The 23440-nt window shown below is 37.7% G+C and overlaps 1 protein-coding gene and 1 pseudogene across 1 annotated transcript; one reads left to right on the top strand and one right to left on the bottom strand.

The window, feature by feature from the left end:
- The first annotated feature begins 8039 nt into the window (after positions 1-8039).
- LOC113057149 (redox-regulatory protein FAM213A-like) lies at positions 8040-12641 on the top strand (annotated as a pseudogene).
- Positions 12642-13616: 975 nt separating this feature from the next.
- On the bottom strand, positions 13617-21324 carry LOC113057150 (sideroflexin-1-like). The gene is made up of 11 exons (XM_026224274.1): positions 21180-21324; positions 20143-20317; positions 18843-19013; positions 18150-18248; positions 17490-17565; positions 16921-17006; positions 16580-16707; positions 16354-16403; positions 16218-16267; positions 16077-16124; positions 13617-15998 (listed from the first exon to the last, which is right to left on the bottom strand). Exons 2-11 carry the CDS (start codon positions 20304-20306, stop codon positions 15902-15904), a joined length of 969 nt encoding a protein of 322 aa, XP_026080059.1. The 5' UTR covers positions 20307-20317; positions 21180-21324; the 3' UTR covers positions 13617-15901.
- Positions 21325-23440: the final 2116 nt, after the last annotated feature.

Here is a 23440-nt window from a genome sequence, read left to right as displayed (position 1 = left end):
AGGATTGTGATCTTAGTTACTCTCCAGTTCTTTAGGTGACCACGCATGGGATTAAACCTTCAACCTTTATGCTTGAGCAGAAAGACAAACAAAATCTATAGGAACCTATGTGAATGACCTAAATAACTACTGAACTGGCTGACCTGTGATGGTGGACGGCACAGATGCTGAATAAATGTATAGATGCGTATCTGTGAACAGATGTGTTTAACTTAAGCATTATAATATTATAATTTTTCAGTTGGTGTTAAATGAACAATTTTTTTTTTCTCATGGCAATGAACAAATGAGTCAATGAAGTGAGATGGCAAGACAAAGGTCAGTTTCTTGTTGAACTCAATATGTAGCATAAAAGATTAACTCTGAAAAAACAATAACAACAAAAACATAATTAGGTCCTCTGACATTTTTCCACTGAACAACTGAAGACAATTATTTCAATAATCATTACAATATAAATTAATTAACTAAACATAAAAAAGACTGAAAATGAGCATTGATTCTTTTTTTTTTTTTCATGTAAACTACACACTGACAAACAGGTGAGCACGTGAGACCTTAAATTTTGGACTATGATCCTTTAGCTATGAGTAGATATGTGGTAGCTGTTCAGAGATGGCCCAACAATCTGGTCAGAAACAAACTCAACCAAACAAGATGAGAGAACAAATGCAAGTAGGGAACAAATGCAAATCCTGCGTATTGTGTGTATGATTGATCCACTCTTGAATACACACGACAGAACTATTCATGTCCATAAAATTTCCTAGAAATATAGACCTATCCATTATCCTGACTCCAAGATCTGTTCTTGTTGGAGTTATAGTTTAATCTTCAAATGAATTTGGTTTGACTCAGAAATTACTTATTACTTATGACTTATGATTTCCTTACTTAAATGAGCCTAAATTAATTTAGTGTTTAATTGTAATTGTATATTAAATGTTTGGTCACACTTTAGTCTGGGGATCGGTTTCAACTTTCGCCACAATAAACTCTGATATTGGTGCAAAGTTAGTATAGGTAGTAATTTAGGAGTGGGGTTAAGGGAACTAAAAAATGGTCATGCAGAATATGTGCTTTATAAGTAGTAATAAACAGCTGATATGCTAGTAATATGCAACTAGTTAATAGTGAGAATTGGTCTGTAAACAAAATAGTTACCAAATGTTTATTTAGTATATATGATATTCAGTATTCTAGTTCTCTCATTGAGCCTAAAATTCATGTACAATAATATATTAGGTACTGAAACTCAAAATTAATTAATCACTAAATGATAATAATTTGTGACAACAGCTATATCTTTTGGCATAAGGATGTGACAGGCTGTCTAGATATGACTTTGACCCATTCCTCCGAACAGAGTTTACTGGGATGGCCTAAGTCAGTTTTTTTTTTTTTAAACGCCACAATTTCTCAACTGGACAGTGATGGGGTCAGCTGTAGGACATTCACCTTTGTTTCATGTGTCACCCGAGTGTTCAGTTGTCCTTGTGTTCGAGATCATTGTCCAGCTAAAAGATTAACTTTCTCCCACGCTATAGTTTCAAAAGACTGTGGGACATTCTCCAGTGGTATTTCCATAGATTCTTGCTTGATTTCAACAAGACATATAGTCGTTCTACCAAGGAATGTCAACACTATATTGTAATTTGGATATTTTATAGTCTGGTCATTGTTTGGATTTTATTTTTATTTTTAATTTTTTAAAGAAAAGCTTGTTTTGTGGTTATCTGACCACAAGAGCTTGCTAATGGGCTTTTTGGCAAACTTCAAATTTGGCTTCTTCTGTATCACTCACCCACATAGGCCTGTTACGCAGAGCTTTGTCGACTGGTGCACCTTTCCAGCATCATCAGTTTCTGAACTCTGTAGCTTGTTCAAAAGAATTACTGACTTGTTTGTGGCTTTGCTTACAGGTGTTCCTTTTGTGGGCATTTATGAGTGTTTTATTCTTTTGATTCATACTTTTCAACCAGGTTCATTCATTGAAAATGGTAATTTAATCATCATCCCTTTATTTAGAATATGATTCCAGTTGGTGTGGATGAGGTGCATCATTTCAGTTTGCTCGGGAGATATTGTTGCTTCTGCTGCATGCAAGAGAGAGAATTAATACTTTTACATAATAATAACATAATGTGTAATGCATAACATAATATGTTGAGAGATAGAATATATTGTATATAAAAACTGGATAGATGCATTTGCTTTAAATCTGTTTGTTAGTCTTTGTATCAAAATGATGTAATTATGGGAGAAATACACAGGTTGAAAGGTTGAGGTTAGTTGAGGTGACAAGCATCTGTTTATATTTTGTTACCGCTCTCTTGGTATAAAATGTACGTGGGTGCTGCTGGTTGGTGTACGGTGATAAACACAAGTTGTCACCTGCCCTGCCCTGCCCCATTTTTTTTTTAAAGGTAAACTCTTTTGATAAGCACGAAGGAGTGAAATGCATCAGCCAATGGCTAACTGAGACAAGGATGTTTAGGAGGTGGGGTATGTATGCTTTCAGCTGATTGGCCTGCAACCCAGAAACTCTTGAAAGTGCTCCAGTGAGGTGGACCTAGGTGAACTTTACATCTGGTTCTGGGTGTGAAACCTAAACTGCTTCTTGGATTTGAAACGGCGCCATCTATTTATGACCTTTCATTATGCATAACACAATAGATCAACTAACTCATGCATTCTCCACCCCGACAACCACTGGCATCTCATTAGCGCTTTAGAGCCTTCAAACTTAATCAAGTCACTGTGCATGAAGCATGGAACAAAGATTAATTATTTTACAGTTATTTTCATTCAAAAACACAAGCACTCTGTTACTGCTTCATTGCCATTACTGTAATAATCAACTAGAAATACTGCAACCGCAGTTGCTACTATAACAAGTGAAGGAGGTTTCCCACGTTGGCTCGGCGGTCGGCTGGAATGCAACAGCTGCAGAAGAGGGTGGGATGTTGGGACAACTTTCATTTCGACATATTCCAGCCTACAGCAGCAACTGCCCTCTTTCCCTCTCCCCTAAAAATAACTATTACCAGCAAAATAGAGCTGGCCCAGATCCACTAACCTAACTGTATCATCTTACATAATCAAGTTCCTGACACATGTAAGAAACACACCTGGGACTGTGCTAATGTAGTGGAAATAGCTCTGGAACTCATGAAGGACAAACATATCTTGAAAAGGTCTGAGTGAAATTTACAGAAAGGCGTGACTCACTTTTAACAATATATAACTTTATGGCTGAGTTTAGCGTGAAAACCTCTATACATGTACACAAATGTAATGTATACAAACATACTTTGTATATGTCGTTGTTGTTACAGAAATCATTGTGCAGTCGTGTATGCCGGACTTTCGTGGTTATAATAATGTCCTGAAAACATCAAAGACATCTTCTCTTTTTTAACTTCTGTGTCTCATTTAGTCAGCTTTAATGTGGTCTAAAGAGTTTTTGCCATTCTTTTGGTCATAATACAAAGTATGGTACAGTAGCATGAAGTCCTTAGATCTACGGTAATCCATAAAATAGGGTAATTGTGTGACTAGCATCTATTTGATTTTCTTGCAATGTTATCCCTGTAATTGACACAAGTGCAGGACCAGAGTGACACATCTTCATATATATAAAGCAATAACGGGTGCATGTCATAAGCATTATATTTTAAATCATACAAACATTGTTCATCTTGTTATAGGGCAGAGTATAAAATACAGAATCTAATTTTTATTAGTTGTAAGTGCGTTTTTTAAATCTCATTAATATAGTTAAAATTTTTAGGTAATTGAAACATTCTGAGTCATGAATAATTTGATGGAACAAATACACAGTGTACAGTCTTTCAAAATGCTTTCATCTAAATCTAATTCTCATCATTGTCACAAATTAATTGTCAGGTGTTTCATATGATTTACAGAAAAATTTTCTAAATCCAAACCCTTTGTACAAAAGTAGTTCTTGTAAAAGCAGCGGAACTAAACTTTCTGTATGTGTGCAAAGAATGGATTTTAACTTTGACACAGGTGCTTTGCGCGGTATAGACCCATTATTTGACACTCTTTGTGCTCCTATTCAGAGTAGTTCTTTAAAAGCCTTTATGGGATACCGGTTTTGCATAGATATTGAATGGCAGCATTACAGAGTTTCTTTTCTTTTTTTTCTTTTTTTTTTTGCTATGTATGTTTGCTTTGTTCTACAAAAAAAAAAAAAAAAAAAAACAGTGGTGTCAAACTCGGTTTCTTGAGGGCCAGAGCCCTACAGGGTTTAGTTCCAGCCTTGCTGCTACACACAGTTTTCAAATAAAACTGAATAAGGCAACCCTCGTGTGATCCCTCCTCGTGTGAAGACCGACGAGTGTAAAGACAATCGACTCTACCTGCGCGACTCCACCGAGCAAGGACACCGACGGGGCACTTGAGTATTGCTTTTCTCTTTATTTACTTTTTGTATAGCCTCTCAAATATCTTACACTTGCAGTCACTATGTGCTTTCAGATCTCTACTATCACTACTAACACTCGGAGAGCACGCTATGTACGTCGCAGGAAGGCCTGTCTGACAAACCTACGCCATGTCCCTCTGACCTCTACTACTATGCTCTCTATTCCAGTTGGTCTCTGGAACTGCCAGTCTGCAGTTAACAAAGTAGACTTCATTTCCTCTATTGCTACCCATTCCGGTCTCAACCTCATGGCACTGACAGAGACTTGGATCAAACCTGAAGATACTGCCACCCCTGCAGCACTCTCTACTAATCTCACTTGTTCCCACACTCCTCGTACCACTGGGAGGGGTGGAGGTACGGGTCTCCTTATATCCAAAGAATGGAAATTTGAACTTCAGCCATCATCTACAGGTACTGGTTCATTTGAATCACATGCCATTACTGTAACCCACCCTGTTAAAATTCACTTTGTGGTCATTTATCGTCCTCCAGGTCCACTGGGAAACTTCTTGGAGGAGTTGGATGTGCTGCTATCAAACTTTCCTGAAGATGGTACTCCTCTGGTACTGCTTGGTGACTTCAACATCCACTTAGATAAACCCCAGGCTGCTGACTTCAAAACTCTGCTCACCTCATTTGATCTCAAGCTAGTGTCCACTACAGCGACTCACAAATCGGGCAACCAACTTGACCTCATCTACACGCGCTGTTGCTCTGTGGACACCACTTCAGTTACTCCACTGCACACATCTGATCACTTCCTCATTACTGCTAACCTAGCACTTACTCCTGAAGTGGCACACACTCCAACGCAGGTCACCTTTCGACGGAACCTACGCTCACTCTCTCCATCTCGCCTATCTGCTGTGGTTTCATCCTCTCTTCCACCATTCTCTCAGTTTTCTGCTCTGGACATTAACAGTGCTACGGACACTCTTTGCTCCACTTTAACATCTTGCTTGGACAACTTTTGCCCACTGTTGTCTAGACCAGCACGCACTGCCCCATCTGCCCCCTGGCTGTCCGAGGTTCTCCGTGAACATCGCTCTAAACTCAGGGCTGCAGAGAGGAAATGGCAGAAATCAAAAAACTCTATGGACCTCAGTGTGTATCAATCTCTCCTCTCTTCCTTCTCTGCAAATGTCTTCACAGCTAAAACATCCTACTACCACAACAAAATTAACAGCTGCTGTGATGCTCGGACACTCTTCAAGACTTTCTCTTCTCTTCTTAATCCGCCGCCTCCACCTCCTCCATCGACTCTTACAGCGGACGACTTTGCAGCTTTCTTCACAAATAAGACAAGATCCATCAGTGACCAATTCTCCACACCGCAGACTGAGGAAAACTTCACAATGACCGATGCACACTCTTTATCCTCCTTCTCCCCACTCTCAGAGATGGACGTCTCCAAAATTCTCATGTCCAATCATCCTACTACTTGTCCACTTGATCCTATCCCCACTCACCTCCTTCAAGCGATCTCTTCTTCAGTCATACCTTCACTTACTCACATTATCAACTCTTCTCTTCAATCTGGAACATTTCCCTTAGCATTCAAGCAGGCTCGGGTAAGCCCACTGCTCAAGAAACCATCTCTAAATCCAGCGCTTCTTGAAAACTACAGACCGGTATCCCTGCTTCCATTCATTGCAAAGACACTTGAGCGGGCTGTGTTCAACCAGCTTTCTATGTTCCTTGGACAGAACAACCTCCTGGACAGCAACCAATCTGGCTTCAAAAGTGGCCACTCAACTGAGACTGCTCTGCTCTCGGTTACTGAAGCCCTGCGACTAGCAAGAGCAGCTTCAAAATCCTCGGTACTCATCTTACTGGACCTGTCTGCTGCTTTTGACACTGTTAATCACAAGATTCTCCTGTCCACCCTCAGAAAGATGGGAATCTCTGGAACTGCTCTCCTGTGGGTTAAGTCCTACCTCTCTGACAGATCATTCAGTGTGTCTTGGAGGGGTGATGTTTCAAAGTCACACCACCTTGCTACTGGGGTTCCTCAAGGCTCAGTACTTGGACCACTTCTCTTCTCCATCTACATGACATCTTTAGGATCTGTCATTCAGAAGCATGGCTTTTCTTATCACTGCTATGCTGATGACACCCAACTCTACTTCTCATTCCAGCCTGATGACCCGACGGTAGCTGCTCGCATTTCAGCCTGTCTGAGTGACATTTCTAGCTGGATGAATGACCATCACCTTCAGCTTAACCTTACAAAGACTGAACTACTGGTGATTCCAGCTAACCAATTGATTCATCACAACTTCTCTATACAGCTAGGCTCGTCAACCATAACTCCTTCGAGGACAGCCAGAAACCTAGGAGTTGTGATGGATCATCAATTAAGCTTCACTGACCACATTGCTACAACGACCCGGTCCTGCAGGTTTGCCTTATACAACATTAGGAAGATTAGACCCTTCCTGTCAGAGCAAGCAACCCAACTTCTTGTCCAAGCTCTTGTTCTCTCTAGACTGGACTATTGTAATGCTCTCTTGGCGGGCCTTCCTGCATGTACTGTCAAGCCTCTGCAAATGATCCAGAATGCAGCAGCGAGGGTTGTCTTCAATGAGCCAAAAAAAGCTCATGTTACTCCTCTCCTCATCAGGTTACACTGGCTACCAGTAGCTGCTCGCATCAAATTCAAGGTACTGATGCTTGCCTACAAGACGACCACTGGCACGGCACCAGCTTACCTAAACTCACTGGTTAAATCCTATGTGCCCTCAAGAAGTTTGCGTTCTGCAAGTGAACAACGCCTTGTGGTGCCATCCCAAAGAAATTCAAAATCACTCTCACGGACCTTTTCCTGGACTGTGCCCAGCTGGTGGAATGACCTCCCAATCTCAATTCGTACAGCTGAGTCTTTACTCATTTTCAAGAAACATCTAAAAACTCATCTTTTTCGCCTGCACTTAACCTACTAACACCAGTACTTTTCCTTTTCTTGTCTTTTTTTTCATTTAATAAAAAAAAAAAAAAAAATTATATATACCTGGCTATGCGTTCTATACTAGACTAACTGAGACTTGTCATGGCACTTGTATTCTGTTGTTGTTCTCTTGTTGACCTGACTGCTTCTATTGTTCTCATTTGTAAGTCGCTTTGGATAAAAGCGTCTGCTAAATGATTAAATGTAAATGTAAATGTAAATTAGTTTGATCAGGTGTGTTTAATTAGGGTTGAATCTAAAATCTGCAGGAAAGTTTGACATCCCTGGTCTTCTATAGATTATCAATGCCTTTATCCGAAGTCTCTGTGGTCGGAAAGATTATTTAATGTTTCTGAAAAACATTTTGCAGCTATGTCTCAGTGGTTGAAAGTGTGTTTATGAGTGAGGGCTTGTTTACTCGAGCACTCATTCAGAAAAACAGGCCTAATGCAACACCTTTTATAAGCCTGTGTCAATAAGAATATCTCACAATAAAGAATTTTTATTTAATCACTGTCACAGCCGGTGCCTTTAAGTTTGTGTATTAAACTACATTAACTACAATAAAGGATTTGTCAAAGTTTTGCGCAGTATATATTTTGGTGTTGCCTGTCTCTTTAAGAGGTTAGACGGGCTAGTGCTCCTCCAACAGAACGCGTCTGTCACACACACACACACACACACACACACACACACCGCAGCAGCAGCTTAACAGCACCTTAACAGCCAACTACACACATACGTTGAACCGTAAACTGTGAGTATTAATCGTTTGGTTGTGTTTTTAACTTTTTCGCACTACTGCAGATAATAATGCATATTATATTCTTATTGTAAACGCTCGTATCTGGCATTTGCAACAATCAAACGTTAACTCTCTAGCTAGTCAAACAAGCTAGCCAGCAGGTGTTAGCCATGCTGACTCGCCTACAGCATGACTTTAGCATCATTTTAGTATCCTTACGTATAATTAACACAAATATCTTTGTCAATTCTGCTTGGAGTCAGTAAGCGATTAAGTTATAACTTTATTGATTTTTATTTTTAATTCTTTACACTTGCACGCCAAATGTAAACATTTTAGGCTCGACTGTGTTACTCTGTAACACTTATGTTTGGTAACGCGTTTGATAGTTCTAGAATTCAGTAACGTTACATCACATGAATGACAGAAAGTTCCCAGGGGTTTACGTTATTGGCAGTATTATCATATTAGCCTAAGAATCAGTTTAATGTGTGATTATGTAAACATTTCCTTTGCAGTTTAGTTGTTTTTCCATTTCGTGAGGTAGAGGACAGTTTTTATTTTTTTTATTTTGTATGCATTCTGGGAGGAGGATAAATATATAATTTTTTTTTCAGTGCAGACCTTTAATTAAGTTAATCATACCTGTTGAGATGTACAGCATGCCCTTGTGAAAAAATAAATGCACTAATTAAATGTGCACAAGTAGTTTTTTGCCATTTAAGTGCACTAGACGAGTGCACTTGTAAAAAGTACACTTATTCTTGTATTTTATTTCTGTAATATAAGTACTTTTTAAAAGTGTACCTCTTTTTCACATGTTGTACATCCAGAGATTCTTTATTTTTGTTAAATTTTTACCTACACTGAGGGGTAAAGCTCTGTTTTCCTTTCCTCTCCAGAGCTTTCCACTGAAATGCACTTTTACCCGATTGGGGAAAGGTTGGCTAAACTCACCTTGGATGTTAGCAATGGCCCTCATGCGACTTCGACCCATGCATTTGACCCTTTTGTCACCAAGAGGAAGATTTTCTCTTTGTGTGAATAGTGATGTCAAGTACATAGTCTCTGTGTCCCAGTCCCCACAGCTTTTAGCCTTTGATAAGACAGTTGTAACTCATAACTTCCCTCCAAATTATGCCCCGCTGCCCATCGCTGCATGCCGACCGGCATTCAAGACATTAGTGGGCCCCACTTCTGTCAACTCTATATGTTTATGTGCTTTTTCGACAAACCGGCACTTCTCAAGAAAAAGCCAGAACAGCCAGTCTCCCTTTAGAAAGACAAAAGGTACTGCTCCTGCCCCAACATGTCTTGAGTTGTTATAGCAATTACATGCTTTCCTTTAGTACAAATATGTGAGGTAAAAAAAAAAAAAATGATTCTTTGGGTGAAATGGTATTCTTTGTTTACATGGGTGGATCGTGAAAAGGAAATTACAACATAGCTTTCACAAATTACCCATTGTTATTGTTGTGTATGTACGAAAAACAAATTGATCCTTCTGTGTTCCTATACACCCTCCTATGTTACATGAGTACGTAAACACCGTAGTTTTTGGAGTAGTGTCTTTAGGAGAAAATAAATGGCAAGAATTAGTTGAACCCTTACTCTCATCTCATGTGTGTTTCTTAGAAAATATAAAGTCATATATAACAGTTATTGAAACAATGTTTCATGTAACCTACCTGCAGTGTCATCGTCTGTGCTGGAGGGAGAGACGCTTACTATGGGCATGTGGTCACTCGGCCTCGGCGCTGTGGGGGCCGCCATCACCAGCTTAATACTGGCAAACACTGACTTCTTGCTGACTAAACCAGCTCCTGCTTCTGTAGAATATCTAGGGAATGCTGACCTCAAAACCATCAACAGTGGTAAGAAATTAATTGAAATGCACATGAAGTGATAAGGATTTTTTGGCCAGTTGCTCTCATAGCAAAGAAGAAGCACAGTATTTATTAAATGTTTTTTTTTCATCTGTATCTATTCAGATGAGAAGGCTTTAAAAGCAAAAACTCTCTGGGATAATTCTGGTGCGGTGATCATGGCTGTCCGGCGACCTGGATGATTTTTGTGCAGAGAGGTAAAGTGATCATGTTCCTAATAACAAAGATCAGTTGCTCTAATTTTTTTTTTTTTTTTTTTGCCCAGGCAAAATCTGAGCACTCTTTGCATTTTTCTGCACTGATTTGAGAGAAAATCTATGTTAAAGGAATATTTCACCCACCCAAAAATGAAATGTACTTATCTTCAGGCTAAGATATAATTGATTTTGTTTCTTCATCATATTAGATTTTAGCATTACATAACTTGCTCACCAATGGATCCTCTGGAGTGAATGGGTGCCATCAGTATGAGAGTCCAAACAGCTGATAAAAACATCACAATAATCCACATGACTCCAGTTCAGTCTATCAGTTAACATCTTGTGAAGCGATAAGTTGATGTTTGTAGGAAACATCCATCAAGGCATTTGCAAAACAATTGCTTCTGACCAAATACAGGTCCACAATCCATAACAATGTTTCCTTCAGTGAAAAAAGAAAAAAGAAAAAAAAAGTCCATCCCTTTTTGTCCTCTCTCTCATCAAAATCCAATGACACCTTTGTTTAGAACTGTTTGGCTTTATAAATGGAGATTGATCGTTGTTAGGGTTAGGTATATCGTTTAAATTTTGTATTTGTATTTTTTTTGCCAGAAATAACTGATTTATTTATTTAACATAAGCTGTTAACAAACAGCTCCTCACTTCACAAAACATTAATTGAAGGACTGGATCACTTGTGGATTATTTTTGTTTTCTCTCATTCTGACGGCACCCATTCACTGCAGAGGATCCATTGGTGAGCAAGTGATGTAATGTTGAATTTTTTCCCTAATCTGTTCAACTGAAGAAACAAACTGGCCTGGGGTTTTCAGCAAATTTTCATAATGGCGAACTATTTCTTTAAAAGATGCTAAGAATATTACACTATTAGTTGCTAAAAGCACAAACCCATGAGTCTAAATAATGAATACATTATTAACACTTGGGGCTGCTGATGACATGATTGTGTATCTGCAGGAAGCCTCTGAGCTGTCCTCTCTGAAGCCCCAGCTGGATGAGCTCGGCGTCCCTCTGTATGCTGTTGTGAAGGAGAATGTAGGTACAGAGATTCAGGACTTCAGGCCTTACTTTGCAGGGGAGATCTTCCTGGATGAAAAGGTTAGTAAACATTTAAAGGCATAGTTCATCCAAAAATTGAAATTCTGTCGTCATTAACTGTAATTCAAAACCCATAAGACTTCAGTATATCTCCGAAACAAAAGTTTTTGTGCCTCCTTTCATTTTAAGTCCATGAAACCAAAACTTTGACACTTCAAAAAGTTCATAAAGGGATCATAAAAATCCATATGAATTAAGCCCTTTAATCAAAGTCTTCTGAAAGACACTCACACATTTAGTACATGAAGCAAATCACATGAGTTAACAGAAGCTCAGTCATGCTTGCATGATTTATTACCAAATGTATTAAAGAATAGAGCATAAAGCCACCAATAATTGTATATTCATTCATTATTCATTCTGCTTGGGTGTCTTAATTGTGCACAGCAAGCTTTTTATGGGCCACAGCAGAGGAAGATGGGTTTGCTTGGTTTGATTCGCTTGGGAGTCTGGCAAAACTTTATTAGGGGCTGGAGGTCAGGTCACCAAGGCAACATGAATGGAGAAGGTTTCATCCTGGGAGGGGTGTTTGTCATCGGATCAGGTGAACAGGTAATCTATTAGATATTTCATAGCACCTTTACAAAACAAGAATGTGCTTTCACAGTGCATTTCCAAGCCTCTTCAACCACTTTCTTGTCCACACATCCTGTTTTTTGTTGTTTTCAGGGGGTTCTTCTAGAGCACAGAGAAAAGGAGTTTGGAGATAAAGTCAGCATTCAGTCGGTTTTGGAAGCCGCTAAGAAAATTGTGATAGAGAAGTAGACGTTGTTTAAGGTTGTCAGGTGCAGTAAAGCTGCCAAGATTGATTAAAATAGATTCGGGAGAGTTCTCCCTTGATACAGTCACAACCCACCTCATCACACTTCATCTCTCCTACTAAAGCTGTGAATAGAGAAAAGCTCAGGTCGTTGAATTGTTAGAACTGACTGGTACATTTAAGAGCTAAGTAACAATGCCACAGAATTGCATGTGGCCTTATTTTAATTCTGGTGCTTTAGTATGTACAAATAGGACTAATGTTGTGTAATTAAGTAATATGGTTTTGCACTTTAGAAATTGCTTGACATTAATCATTGTATTGTTGTTTTTCCTTTGGCTGCCTGCTGCCACACTGGTGGCTTTCTGTGGTATGTGTATTAATGAAAATCTGTTTCCAAACTCCATGTTGAAAGAGCAGATTTGATGCGAACACATGCGTACATACCTGCTGGTTTCTGGTCAGTGAGCAGCCAAAGGTTCAGCTAGGGGTGGACACAATGAACAATAAACATGTCATCTCCAATAATTCAGTTATTCTTTTGTGTATTATCCATGTAAATTGCAGTCATTTACATAGTATTCCTTAACCAAACCACTTGGTACTGAGCCATTTGTATATTTGCAAGTGCAACAAATGCATTTCTCCATCCACCTACTGGTATGCTTTCATTTTAAAGGCAGGGGACTTTGAAATGGCCCTGATGATAGATATCACTTTGCTTGTTGTTTAATTAGAAATCTGTTCCATCTGGGGAAGCCAAGCCATCTGGTTCAGAATATGTCTTCTTAAAGGAATAGTTCACCCTAAAAATAACATTTACTCCCCTACAATGAATTGTTCACCTATGGATCCCCTGTAGGGAATGGGAAGAGTGAGAATGAGAATTTAAGCATCTGATAAAAGCATCACAATAATCCATATGACTTCAGTCAAACAATTAACATCTTAATCAAATGAAAAGCTGTGTGTTTGTAAGAATCAACTTCACCAAGGCATATTTTAAAGCATTGCTTCTGGCTAACATGAATCAATAATCCATAACTTTTTCTCCAATGGAAAAGTTCATCCTTTTTTGTCCTCTCACATCAAAATCTGGCTGTTCCACTGATGTTTAAAACTGTTATCGTTTTTAAATACTGCTTGATTTGTGCTTATTTCTCTCCTGATTAGAAAAGGCTTGTATTTTAGTTGGAAGATTTTAAGTACAAAAATGTATATGAATTTGTTCTAAAAACACATAGCTTCTCACTTCACAAGACATTAACTGATGGACAAGAGTAGGGTGGATTATTTCTGATTTAGCAGCTGTTTGGACTCAACGTTCTGACGACACCCCTTGCACTTCTGAGGATCTATTGGTGAGCAAGATTTAATGCAAAGTTTCTCCAAATTCATCAACATCTCATTTTACTTTTTGTTTGAACTATTCCTTTGTCAACTGTTTTCTTGGTTCTTAGTATGATGCCCTCGTAGCAAATGCGGACAAAGTATGGTCTCAGACATAGTTTAATAGCTTTATTACATTGTTCCAGATAAAATACAGACAAGGATTCAACAAAACAATATAAAATGCTGGAAAAATAAATCAATAAGCACCAACAATAATAATATAGAATAACTGTCCTTTACATGCAAGTAACATCAACCCAATTATTGCACTTTTCACACTAAAGTAGACCGATCATTAAATTGTGCTCTTAAGCATCAAACACGTGCAGTGAATCAATTTTCTTTTGGTGAGGTCTAGTTTGGTGTGACAGTCTGTATTTTGTTTTGAAATAAGACAATTTAATGGACAACCATAATGTTATAACTGCATATAGAAAATAACATGATCACTGTAAGCTAATTAACATGATATTAAATCTGTACAATTACAACATTATGGTTTAACATCCTATAAACATTGTCAGGGGTCTAGTGCAATTTACAATCATGGAATATTTTGAAACCCCACTTTTGTTAATTATCTGGTGTATTGCTGATATTACAGACAGTAAGCTGGTTCAGGATGCCATGACAGTACTGAGAGTGTAACGTCTTGTCAGTTTAAGTTTAGAATTCTGTGTTATGTTGATCATAAAGCATTGTGACACTTGTGAGCATTAATCGTGTAATCAAACTTTGCTGGTACTCTGCATATTTTGAAAGGAAGAACAGGTCTTGACACTAGGTGGGGCTGAAGTAGTCTGTGATATTAGGTGTAACAGGACATCCCGGGAAGAAATCTGACAGATTTGTATAAATGTCATTTAAATACGTCATGTTTGCGTAACAGATCCAACATGTCTCTATATCAAACCTAGACATGTTTTTTTTTTTTTACTTTCATCATAGTAAGGAGGAATTTGCAAGCATCAAACCTTGACTGCTTTCAACTGGGCTACCTTTGTCAACAGCATACTTGTGTAACATTTAATGTGCTTAGATATTAGGCGAAATTATATGCCTACAATGGAGTGCCTAGGTCAAAAACAACAGATCTCTACTGAGGATATGATGACAAGCCTAAGTGCCATTGCACCCAAAAAGCAGAGTTGTTAGAGTCTGATGGCAAAAAAACAAAAAAAACAACACTGTGAAGGTTTGTTAACTTCAGGAACCAGACAACAAAAACTACACACTGTAACATTACCACAACACATCAGGGAAAACAAGTTTGATCATCTGTGCTCAAGTTACAGGACCAGAGGTTAGTGAACTAACTAATGCTTATATCAAATACTACAGACACCATAACTGACATCATTATATATATTAATAAAACACACAATAGATTCCCCCATGACAACAATAAAGAAATCTGATTGTTGTTCCCATAACTGTACATGTCTGAGATGTAATACATGATCAAGCAGAGCATATGAAGCATCTTTTTCTTCATACTCCAACCGAGCAGATTTCTATCGAACATGAGCAAACTTTGTTCTTATCATTTGCTCTTGCTGCTTGAGATATTTAGTGCTTGTCTTTAAGCCCAGACACATTCTATTTGGGGAAATTATTCCTACAATCACAAATACTAATAAGTATTAAATATTCCAATAAATATGATTGACCTTTCTTCAGTACACAAACTACAATCTACACAACCAAATGTCTTGAAGACATTTGCAATGACTTCAAACCACACAGGTATATAAGGCTTAAACAGAAATAATGAAGTATGGTGTACAGGAAATGATATCAGTGATAGTCACCTGATAGTTGTTGATGTGCTCATGAAGGAGTGTTTGCACATTTCAGGGTTTCTTTTGTAGTACATAGTAAAGCACACTGCGTTCACTGTGTAAGTGCACTTCATGGGCACAGTAGAGCACGAAAGGTGGAAATAAGTGGCAGAATAAAGATGAAAACCCAATTTCCTTAACTGTCTTTAGTAACAACGCAAACGGGAGAGTTTTGAATGATATTTGAGCCACAAACCTAGAAATCTTAGAAAGTTCCTAGCCAAAGATCAAGAAGTGAAAAAAAAATTAAATAATCATACAACATGCCTATGATAATCTAATATAAATCAAAGTAATGTATATATTGGTAAATAAGTCTACGTGTGTGTGGTCATCCCAAGATGGAGGTGTAAAGCAATGCAGCAGTTAACATTCAAGCATCTTTAACTAAATCCAGCAGCAAGTTCTAACCTTCATTTTGGATAGTTCAATAACATGGGTAAAATATTTAAAAAATATATATAACAGCAAAACAAAAATAAATATATTCTAAGTTGTGCCCACCAACATCCAGTGCAGTGGAGGACATCAACATGGGCTGCAACCTAGACCTCTCTACAGACCCTTGTTAAAATAAACCGTAGTGATGTTCGGATTGCTTTGTCGAATATTCTCTTGAAGCTCCGGCTCCAGGCTGCTCACCTTCATAGAACTTCAGAGACAGAAAACAACCCAAATCAGCATGTTAATCAAACCATGGCTAAAGCGTTTCTAAATTAGACACGCTCACCTCTTCTGTGGGAACAGAGCACAGCACAGCGGAGTGGCAAACACCAGACTGTTGAGATGGATATGTAAAAGAAGACATTCATTCATTGTTTTAAACCATGATTGCAGTGTATAGCAAACAAGCAGTGCCGTAAAAACTCACCAGAGTCCAACAAGTCCAACTTGTACAGGGGCATTGAGAACCGGGAACCGCTGAGAAATTAACACATTTTTAAGAAGCAGTTTAAGAAAAGTCCTCTCAGACAGACTCAGATAGAGGCTTGAAATGAGTTCCTTACCTTCATGAAGGCTTTCTTCTCCAAGGCATTCATGATAACTGGAGGAATAGCTGTTTGAGGAAAAATTCACAATAAATAAATAAATGTAACTAATTTATTTGCCTGTGAATAAGAGGTGAATAGAATACATTTAGTGACTGAATACATTTAATAAAAATAAATAAATAAATAAAATTTAGATAGATGAGTGCCACAATATTTATGTGAAACATCTACTAAGACTTACCCATGGCTGGCACTGCCATGCCGATACGAGACACCACCACCTGTACGATGGCTTGCTGAGCCGCTTTAGTTGATTCTCCAAGACGTTTTCCCTCAGCATCGGAAACAGGAATGCCATACTTCAGCTCTCTGTGAAAGAATTAAGAAAAGATAAAAATTTGTTAACACTTTTCTTAAAGCTTTATGTATAATGCATTATAAAAGTAGTTTTAATGCATTCATTATGCCTTTTAATGCATTACAATCTCATGAATAATTGTAATGACAGTTACATTACGTCATAAATACAATGACATTAAAATATGTCCTTTTTGTAATAAAAAAAACAGTTTTCTGACTTACCTTTGTCTCATGAAGGGTATGTTGATACAGTTTGCTGCTGCCACTGCAGCAAATGGAACAAAACGCCCCATAATAGGTGGCAAGTGCTGAGAAAAGATAAGATATTTCAAGTCACTGCTGTCATATATTGTCTAGATCTAAAAACAACAGTCAACAATTAAAGGAATAATTCACATTTTCATCATTTTAGGGTGAATATATCTTTAACCCAAGAAAGAGGTGAATCAAAGTTCTGCACAGGGTAATATAGATAAAATATTTAACCACTGTCTTAATTTTTTAAAACATATTTTACTGTTTGCTGACTGGAGTAATAGCTGCTGAAAATATATTAATTAAAACAATATTTAAAAAAATATTTTCTTTAAAATGATAAACAAACACACCCTTGGAGAGCAAAAAGAGTTCAAATAAATAAATTATTTTTATGTTAAAATATTAAATCAAATAAAATTTCATGAAATTGCGCTCTAATGCTAATTCTGGCCCTCAATGTTAAAATATTTTATTTGCTTAAAGTCACCCTGTAATTAACTATAAATACTGAGTAGTTTAGTGAAAGGACAGACCTTGGTCAGAGACTTCAGTCCAAGGGCTGTTACTACAGCTCCAGTTGTAGCACTAACGTAGGCTGCTCCAAGCTGACTGCAAAAGTTACAAAAGTATTACTGAACACATCAGAGCCATTAACATTTTTCATGGAGCTCAAAATTACTGACATTAGACAATGGACAACTCTCCATGGGTTTAGAAAATTGATGATGTTGTTGAGTAGTGTGTTCATTTCTAAAGCATGTGTCAAACAATTTTAAAGCAATTCAAGCTTCACTGCATAGCTTGTAAATCCAGCAACTGATGCTTAGTGAAAAAATTATACAGGCAATTATGTTGTTAGATAATAAACTGCCAATAAACACATGATCAGAATGGAAACATGAATAAATGAGCATGCTGTCTGAATCTGCCTGTATTCAGAGTGTGTAGTGTTCATGAAATACTGGCATCTCTGCTACATGAAGGTTCATGGAGTACAAGTGCAACAGATTCCACCATTTGAATCATCATGGCAGTCTGGCTCATGCAACAGCTTTCAGGAACTAAACTGTGCAATATACCAACATAGTGTGGGCGAAACACATCACACCATCGAGAGAGAGAGAGCTGCCATGAGGCCTCCATATAGAAACCTGCATCTAGATTGTTTCTAGTAGCGATCTTAGCCTTCATACTTCATGGAGATTGCCGCGTCTCCACTGCGGTTAGTGTAGTTGACGATGGCGTTGAAGGACTGGTTTACCCACTGCCAGAACACCACTGCTGGGGTTGTCCTGATAACACACACACACACACAGAGAGAGACTTAAGTTAAAAGAAAACTGCATATTAAATATATTATATATATATATATATATATATATATATATTATTATATGACTATTTATATTTCAAAACCCTTTCATTGACAATGTTGCAGTCCTAAGAATCTCCCACACATGGCTGTAATTTGAGCCACATGTTGGTCTTGCTCAAAATGACTCATCTGCAGATGACTCACTGATCCAAGTAAAAAAAAAAAAAAAGAAAAAAAAAAGTAAAATAAAAGTCACTTTTCCCCCCTCAATCTTAGTAAAGTATTCTTTTACTTTTGATTAATGTTTTAAGAGAACAAAATGCCCCTATAAAACAATCAACCTTCTAACCCTGATTCAAACCACCAAACAAAGCTATTTCAGTAAGAGTGCTGTCTTTTCCATGATGACTCATTTAGGAAGTATTCACAAAACAGAGCGGGGATATTTATCCCAGGCCATGGAAAGATTTACTCTGTTTCCTTTTCTGACTTTAATGTATATCATTTTCAGGTCTATATACACTTTCTGCCTATATGGTGTCCAGAACAAAGAGTGTAACGGTGTGCTTACCTGTAAAAGGTAAGCATGCAACCCGTAATGGTCATGTTCATGGGCACTTGTGCAGACATGCGTCCAACTAGCAGCATTTTCTCTCCTGTGTCTGGGTGGAAAGCAGAGTCGTAGATGTATTTGGCCCTCCATAGTTCATCTTCTGTTAGCCCAGGCTTTATGATTCCCAACCTGTAAAAGAGGGCACAGCAGTACAGTAACAGTAATACATGAAAACCGTAAAAGACTGATCCTATGATAAACTGACAACAGGATGGAGAGATAAAACAGTATTTAAAGGTGATGTGTGTAGTTTTTGGATTTTAAAATAGTCTCTCTTATTCAAGGGACATAGGTAAACCGTTCATAGGTTGATTCCTCTGAAAAGCTCTGTGCCACTGTCAAAACATTGCTATTTTTATTTGAGTATCTTAACCAGCAACACTGACCAACGGCTTTTGGGGTGGGACTGGCATCTGTTTGTCTGACCAATGGAAGATGGGGGAGTGTTTGAAAACAGCCATTAATAAGTCTTCACAGGATATCAGAGGAGGTAAAACACACACACACACACACACATACACACATACACACATACACACATACACTACTTCAAAATATTGACTTCAAATAACATTTAGTATTTTCATACATTTTTAATATTAAATCCTGAATTGCCTAAAAACTTTCCTAAAAAGTCTTCAGGGTCACATGATCTTAAAGAAGAAAAAAAAAAAAGCTGATTTGGTGCGTTGAGACACATTTTGTATGATCAATGCTGGAAACAGATGTGCTGCTGTTTTTGTGGAAATTGTTATTTTTTGAGGATTCTATGATGAATAGAAAGTTTAAAAGAACAATTTATTTGAAATAGAAATTTCTTATAACATTTTTATCAATGTAATGCATCCTTGCTAAATAAATGCATTAATTTCTTACAAAAACATTCTTACAACCAGTTCAGAAGAATACTAATAGTTCATTATATATAAAAAAAAGTCTCTTATTATTTGAACAGTCTTTCATTTCACTATAGCTCCTCTGTCAACAAAGTGAAACCATACTGCAATTTATGAAAACTAGACAAACAAGAGGTTGCACAGATGTAATCAGCAGGGCCTAGTTTCAAACAACAAATCTATGCTTCAATGTTTTAAGAGTCTGCTGAGAAAGGAAAATGAACATTATATATATTGCACTCTAAAACCTCTCCAGTAATGTTGTGATTGGTAATTCTAAAGTTCCTACATTGTTAAAGTACAGGATTTCACCCCTGGAGTTCATAGATACATTATTAAAACAGGCCATGGGGATCACAGACCTGTAGTTCTCCACAGTAACTCTGGCATCCTCTAAAACCTCACTGGATAGCAGCACATTTCTGGGGTCCGTCACCATGAAGAAGTGCTGGGCTCTGCCCATAAACGTGCCCTGGTCCCATCGTGGTTCCTTAATGTTGATATTCAGAGGCAAATCTCCAGACATCCTGTCAGTTTCTGTGAAAAACACCAAAAAAATCTAGATTATAACGACCAATTAGACAGAGAAACAAAAGGTTTTGAAGTTTGTTTAAACCTGATTTGTGGGTAACAAGGTAATTTTTAGACTTGGGAACAAATGATTGCGTTCTCGGTCACGAAGAATGTTGAAGCTGCAGCTTTGACAACATAGTTGTGTTGGGTGAATTAAAATAGTTTCAAAAGCGAAAGTAAAACCAAGAAATGAATGACTGGGGACATTAAAGTAACAGTTTTTACACCATATTTACTCATGAGCAGGACGGACCCTGTCTATTTATATTCATGCTTATTAATACGCCTTTTTGCCATGCACGCCTGTAACAACAATGTCTGACAGTTGAACATGTGAGATTAGCAATACATATAGAAAGAAGAAGGACTGTCCGGGGCTGTTGAACTTGCACAGCTTTTTACCGCAGAAAGTATGTAACTAAACCGTTTATTAAGTAAAGGAATGTGAATTTTTTATATACCATAGATAGGCGAGCGATATAAAGCGCATATTTACATCTAACTTACTGTAGCTAATGCTAGCTGCTCAGCTGGTGTGAACTAACAAAGACATGCAAAATACCGACATTTCCTCTTAAATTAGTTTAATTTAATTTGACCCAAGCTGTCACTTTGTCAAGCTGCTCTGTATGTGCAATAGTTTTTACTTGACTTATGAAGTAATTTAATGATGAACAAACTCATATCTCCTTCAACTGGCTAAAATACCGTTACGTTAGGTAGCTTCAACATAATCTCACGTTAACATGAACACAACAACCATAACAGAACAGACAAACGAGCATTTTTGTTTAAAGAGTCAGTTAATAAAATATCTGACACAGACCTTGCTAAATCACCACAGGTAAGGTTCAGGTTCAGGTTCAGGTACAGCTTGAAGCAGATGACCTCAGTGCTTTCCTCTGCGTGATGAGAGTACACTGAACACACTTCCGGTCTCGCCTTGAGAATCCGCCTGAAGAGGGCTGAGATGTTGGACTTTTTGTGTGAAAAGGAGGTGTTTAGAGAAGAGATTGGCTCGTGAGACTGGGCGTGGAAGAGAGCTGCGCTGTGATTGGTAGTTGGTTCCGAAGGCGGGTGTGGATGAGAGCTGTATTATGATTGGTTAGTTGATTCGTGATCTCTTTTCTGATAGGTCCTAAGACTATAGGTCTGATTGGTAGCGCTATACTCCACGGACGTGTGGTTGCTCTACGCCAGGGTTTTGGGCTTTTTAAAGGTGCTCCAAGCGATTTAAGCGTTTTTGATAAACTTCAGAAAGATGTAAACATAATTATTCCTTCAGCCACACAGTCCGCAATGAAGGTCACTTGTTCAATAATTCAGCCTATCCAGTGAACAAAATGAGCATATGACTGGCAAAGAACGTTTCTAATTGGCTTGGTTTTTAATCACAGACAAGTGTAATATCTAAAAGCATATATTTCTGTCATATGGCATTAAATACGTAGCCTACCTATGGTATGCAGTTTGTGATGTTGCATTTTGTACTTCTGTTCATTGGTAATATGAATATGGTGATGCATAAATGTATGTATAGGCCTACAATAAATAGACCAAGTTCAGCTCCAACCCTAATCAAACACACCTGAACAAGCTAATTCAAGGTCTTCAGGATACAGATAGTTTTTTTTTTTTTTTTTAGGGTTGGGGCTAAACTCTGCATGGACCGGTGGGGGGGGGGGGGGGGGGGTAATTATCGTGGGATAATAGCCTGTTGTATACTGAATTAACAAAAGCCTTTTTCTGCAATATATTTTTGCAATATCTTTATTTTTAATATTTATATTTTTAAACTGTATGATCACATCATAGAATCAGAATCAGAATCAGAAAGAGCTTTATTGCCAAGTATGCTTACGCATACAAGGAATTTGTTTTAGTGACATAAGCTTCCAGTACACAGAGACAACAACAACACACACACACACACACACACACAAAAAAAAGATTTACAAATTGGCAAATAAATAAGTGTATAAACAATTGTGCTATAAATGATAATGGAATAGGATTGAGTGAAATGCAGGAATGTTCTAGGATGGAGGGTTAACAAATAAATATAAGGATATTGCACGTTTATAAGCATAAGTAGGGAACATTTAACTGTTCATGAGGTAGATTGCCTTGGGGAAGAAACTGCTCTTGTGCCTTGCTGTTCTGGTGTTTGCGGCTCTGAGGCGCCGGCCAGATGGCAAAAGTTCAAAGATGGGGTGACTTGGATGTGAGGGATCCAGAGTGATTTTCTGAGCCCTTTTCTTCACTCTGGATGTATACAGTTCTTGAAGGGTGGGCAGGGGAGCACAAATAATCCTTTCAGCAGTCCGAACAGTTTTCTGTAGTCTTCTGATGTCTGATTTTGTTGCTGAACCAAACCAGACAGTTATTGAAGTACAGAGGACAGACTCAATGATGGCCGAGTAGAACTGTTTTAGCAGCTCCTGTGGCAGGTTAAACTTCCTCAGCTGGCGAAGGAAATACAACCTTTGCTGGGCCTTTTTCACAATGGAGTCAATGTGATTGTCCCACTTCAGGTCCTGAGAGATGGTGGTTCCCAGGAATCTGAATGACTCCACTGCAGTCACAGTGCTGTTCATGAGGGTTACTATTATGTATAAAAACAACGCTGATAGGAATGCAGTGCAGATAAAAGACAAAAAATACAAATAAATAAAATAAATACAACCGTCAATGTATATTAAAAAATTTTTGTCATTGTAATTGTTATAACATCATTGTAACATATCATAATTTTTTTTTATTTTAGTGCAACCAGTATTACAGCATCAATATTGTTATTTTAACTTATTTGTAACATTACAACTTTTAACTTGATATATATGTATATATATATATTTTATTGCAACATTTTAGTGCAACCTTCACTAACAACTGCAACTGGATTTATATGTATACCTAAATGTACTGTTATCCCACCGGCCATTATTGTGACCCACAACATGTTTACTACTTCTATGACAACACTCAACAAATCCGAATATATGTGAATAAATATATTAATAGCCTACTAGACACCTTAAAGACAATGTGGACCAAAAATCTTTGTCAGATCTTTATGTGAACATA

This window comes from Carassius auratus, chromosome 38 (assembly GCF_003368295.1).
Source record: "Carassius auratus strain Wakin chromosome 38, ASM336829v1, whole genome shotgun sequence".
In the NCBI taxonomy this organism is placed as follows: Eukaryota; Metazoa; Chordata; class Actinopteri; order Cypriniformes; family Cyprinidae; genus Carassius; species Carassius auratus.
Note: the sequence above shows the minus strand (reverse complement) of the source record. Positions and strands in the feature narration are given on the sequence as shown.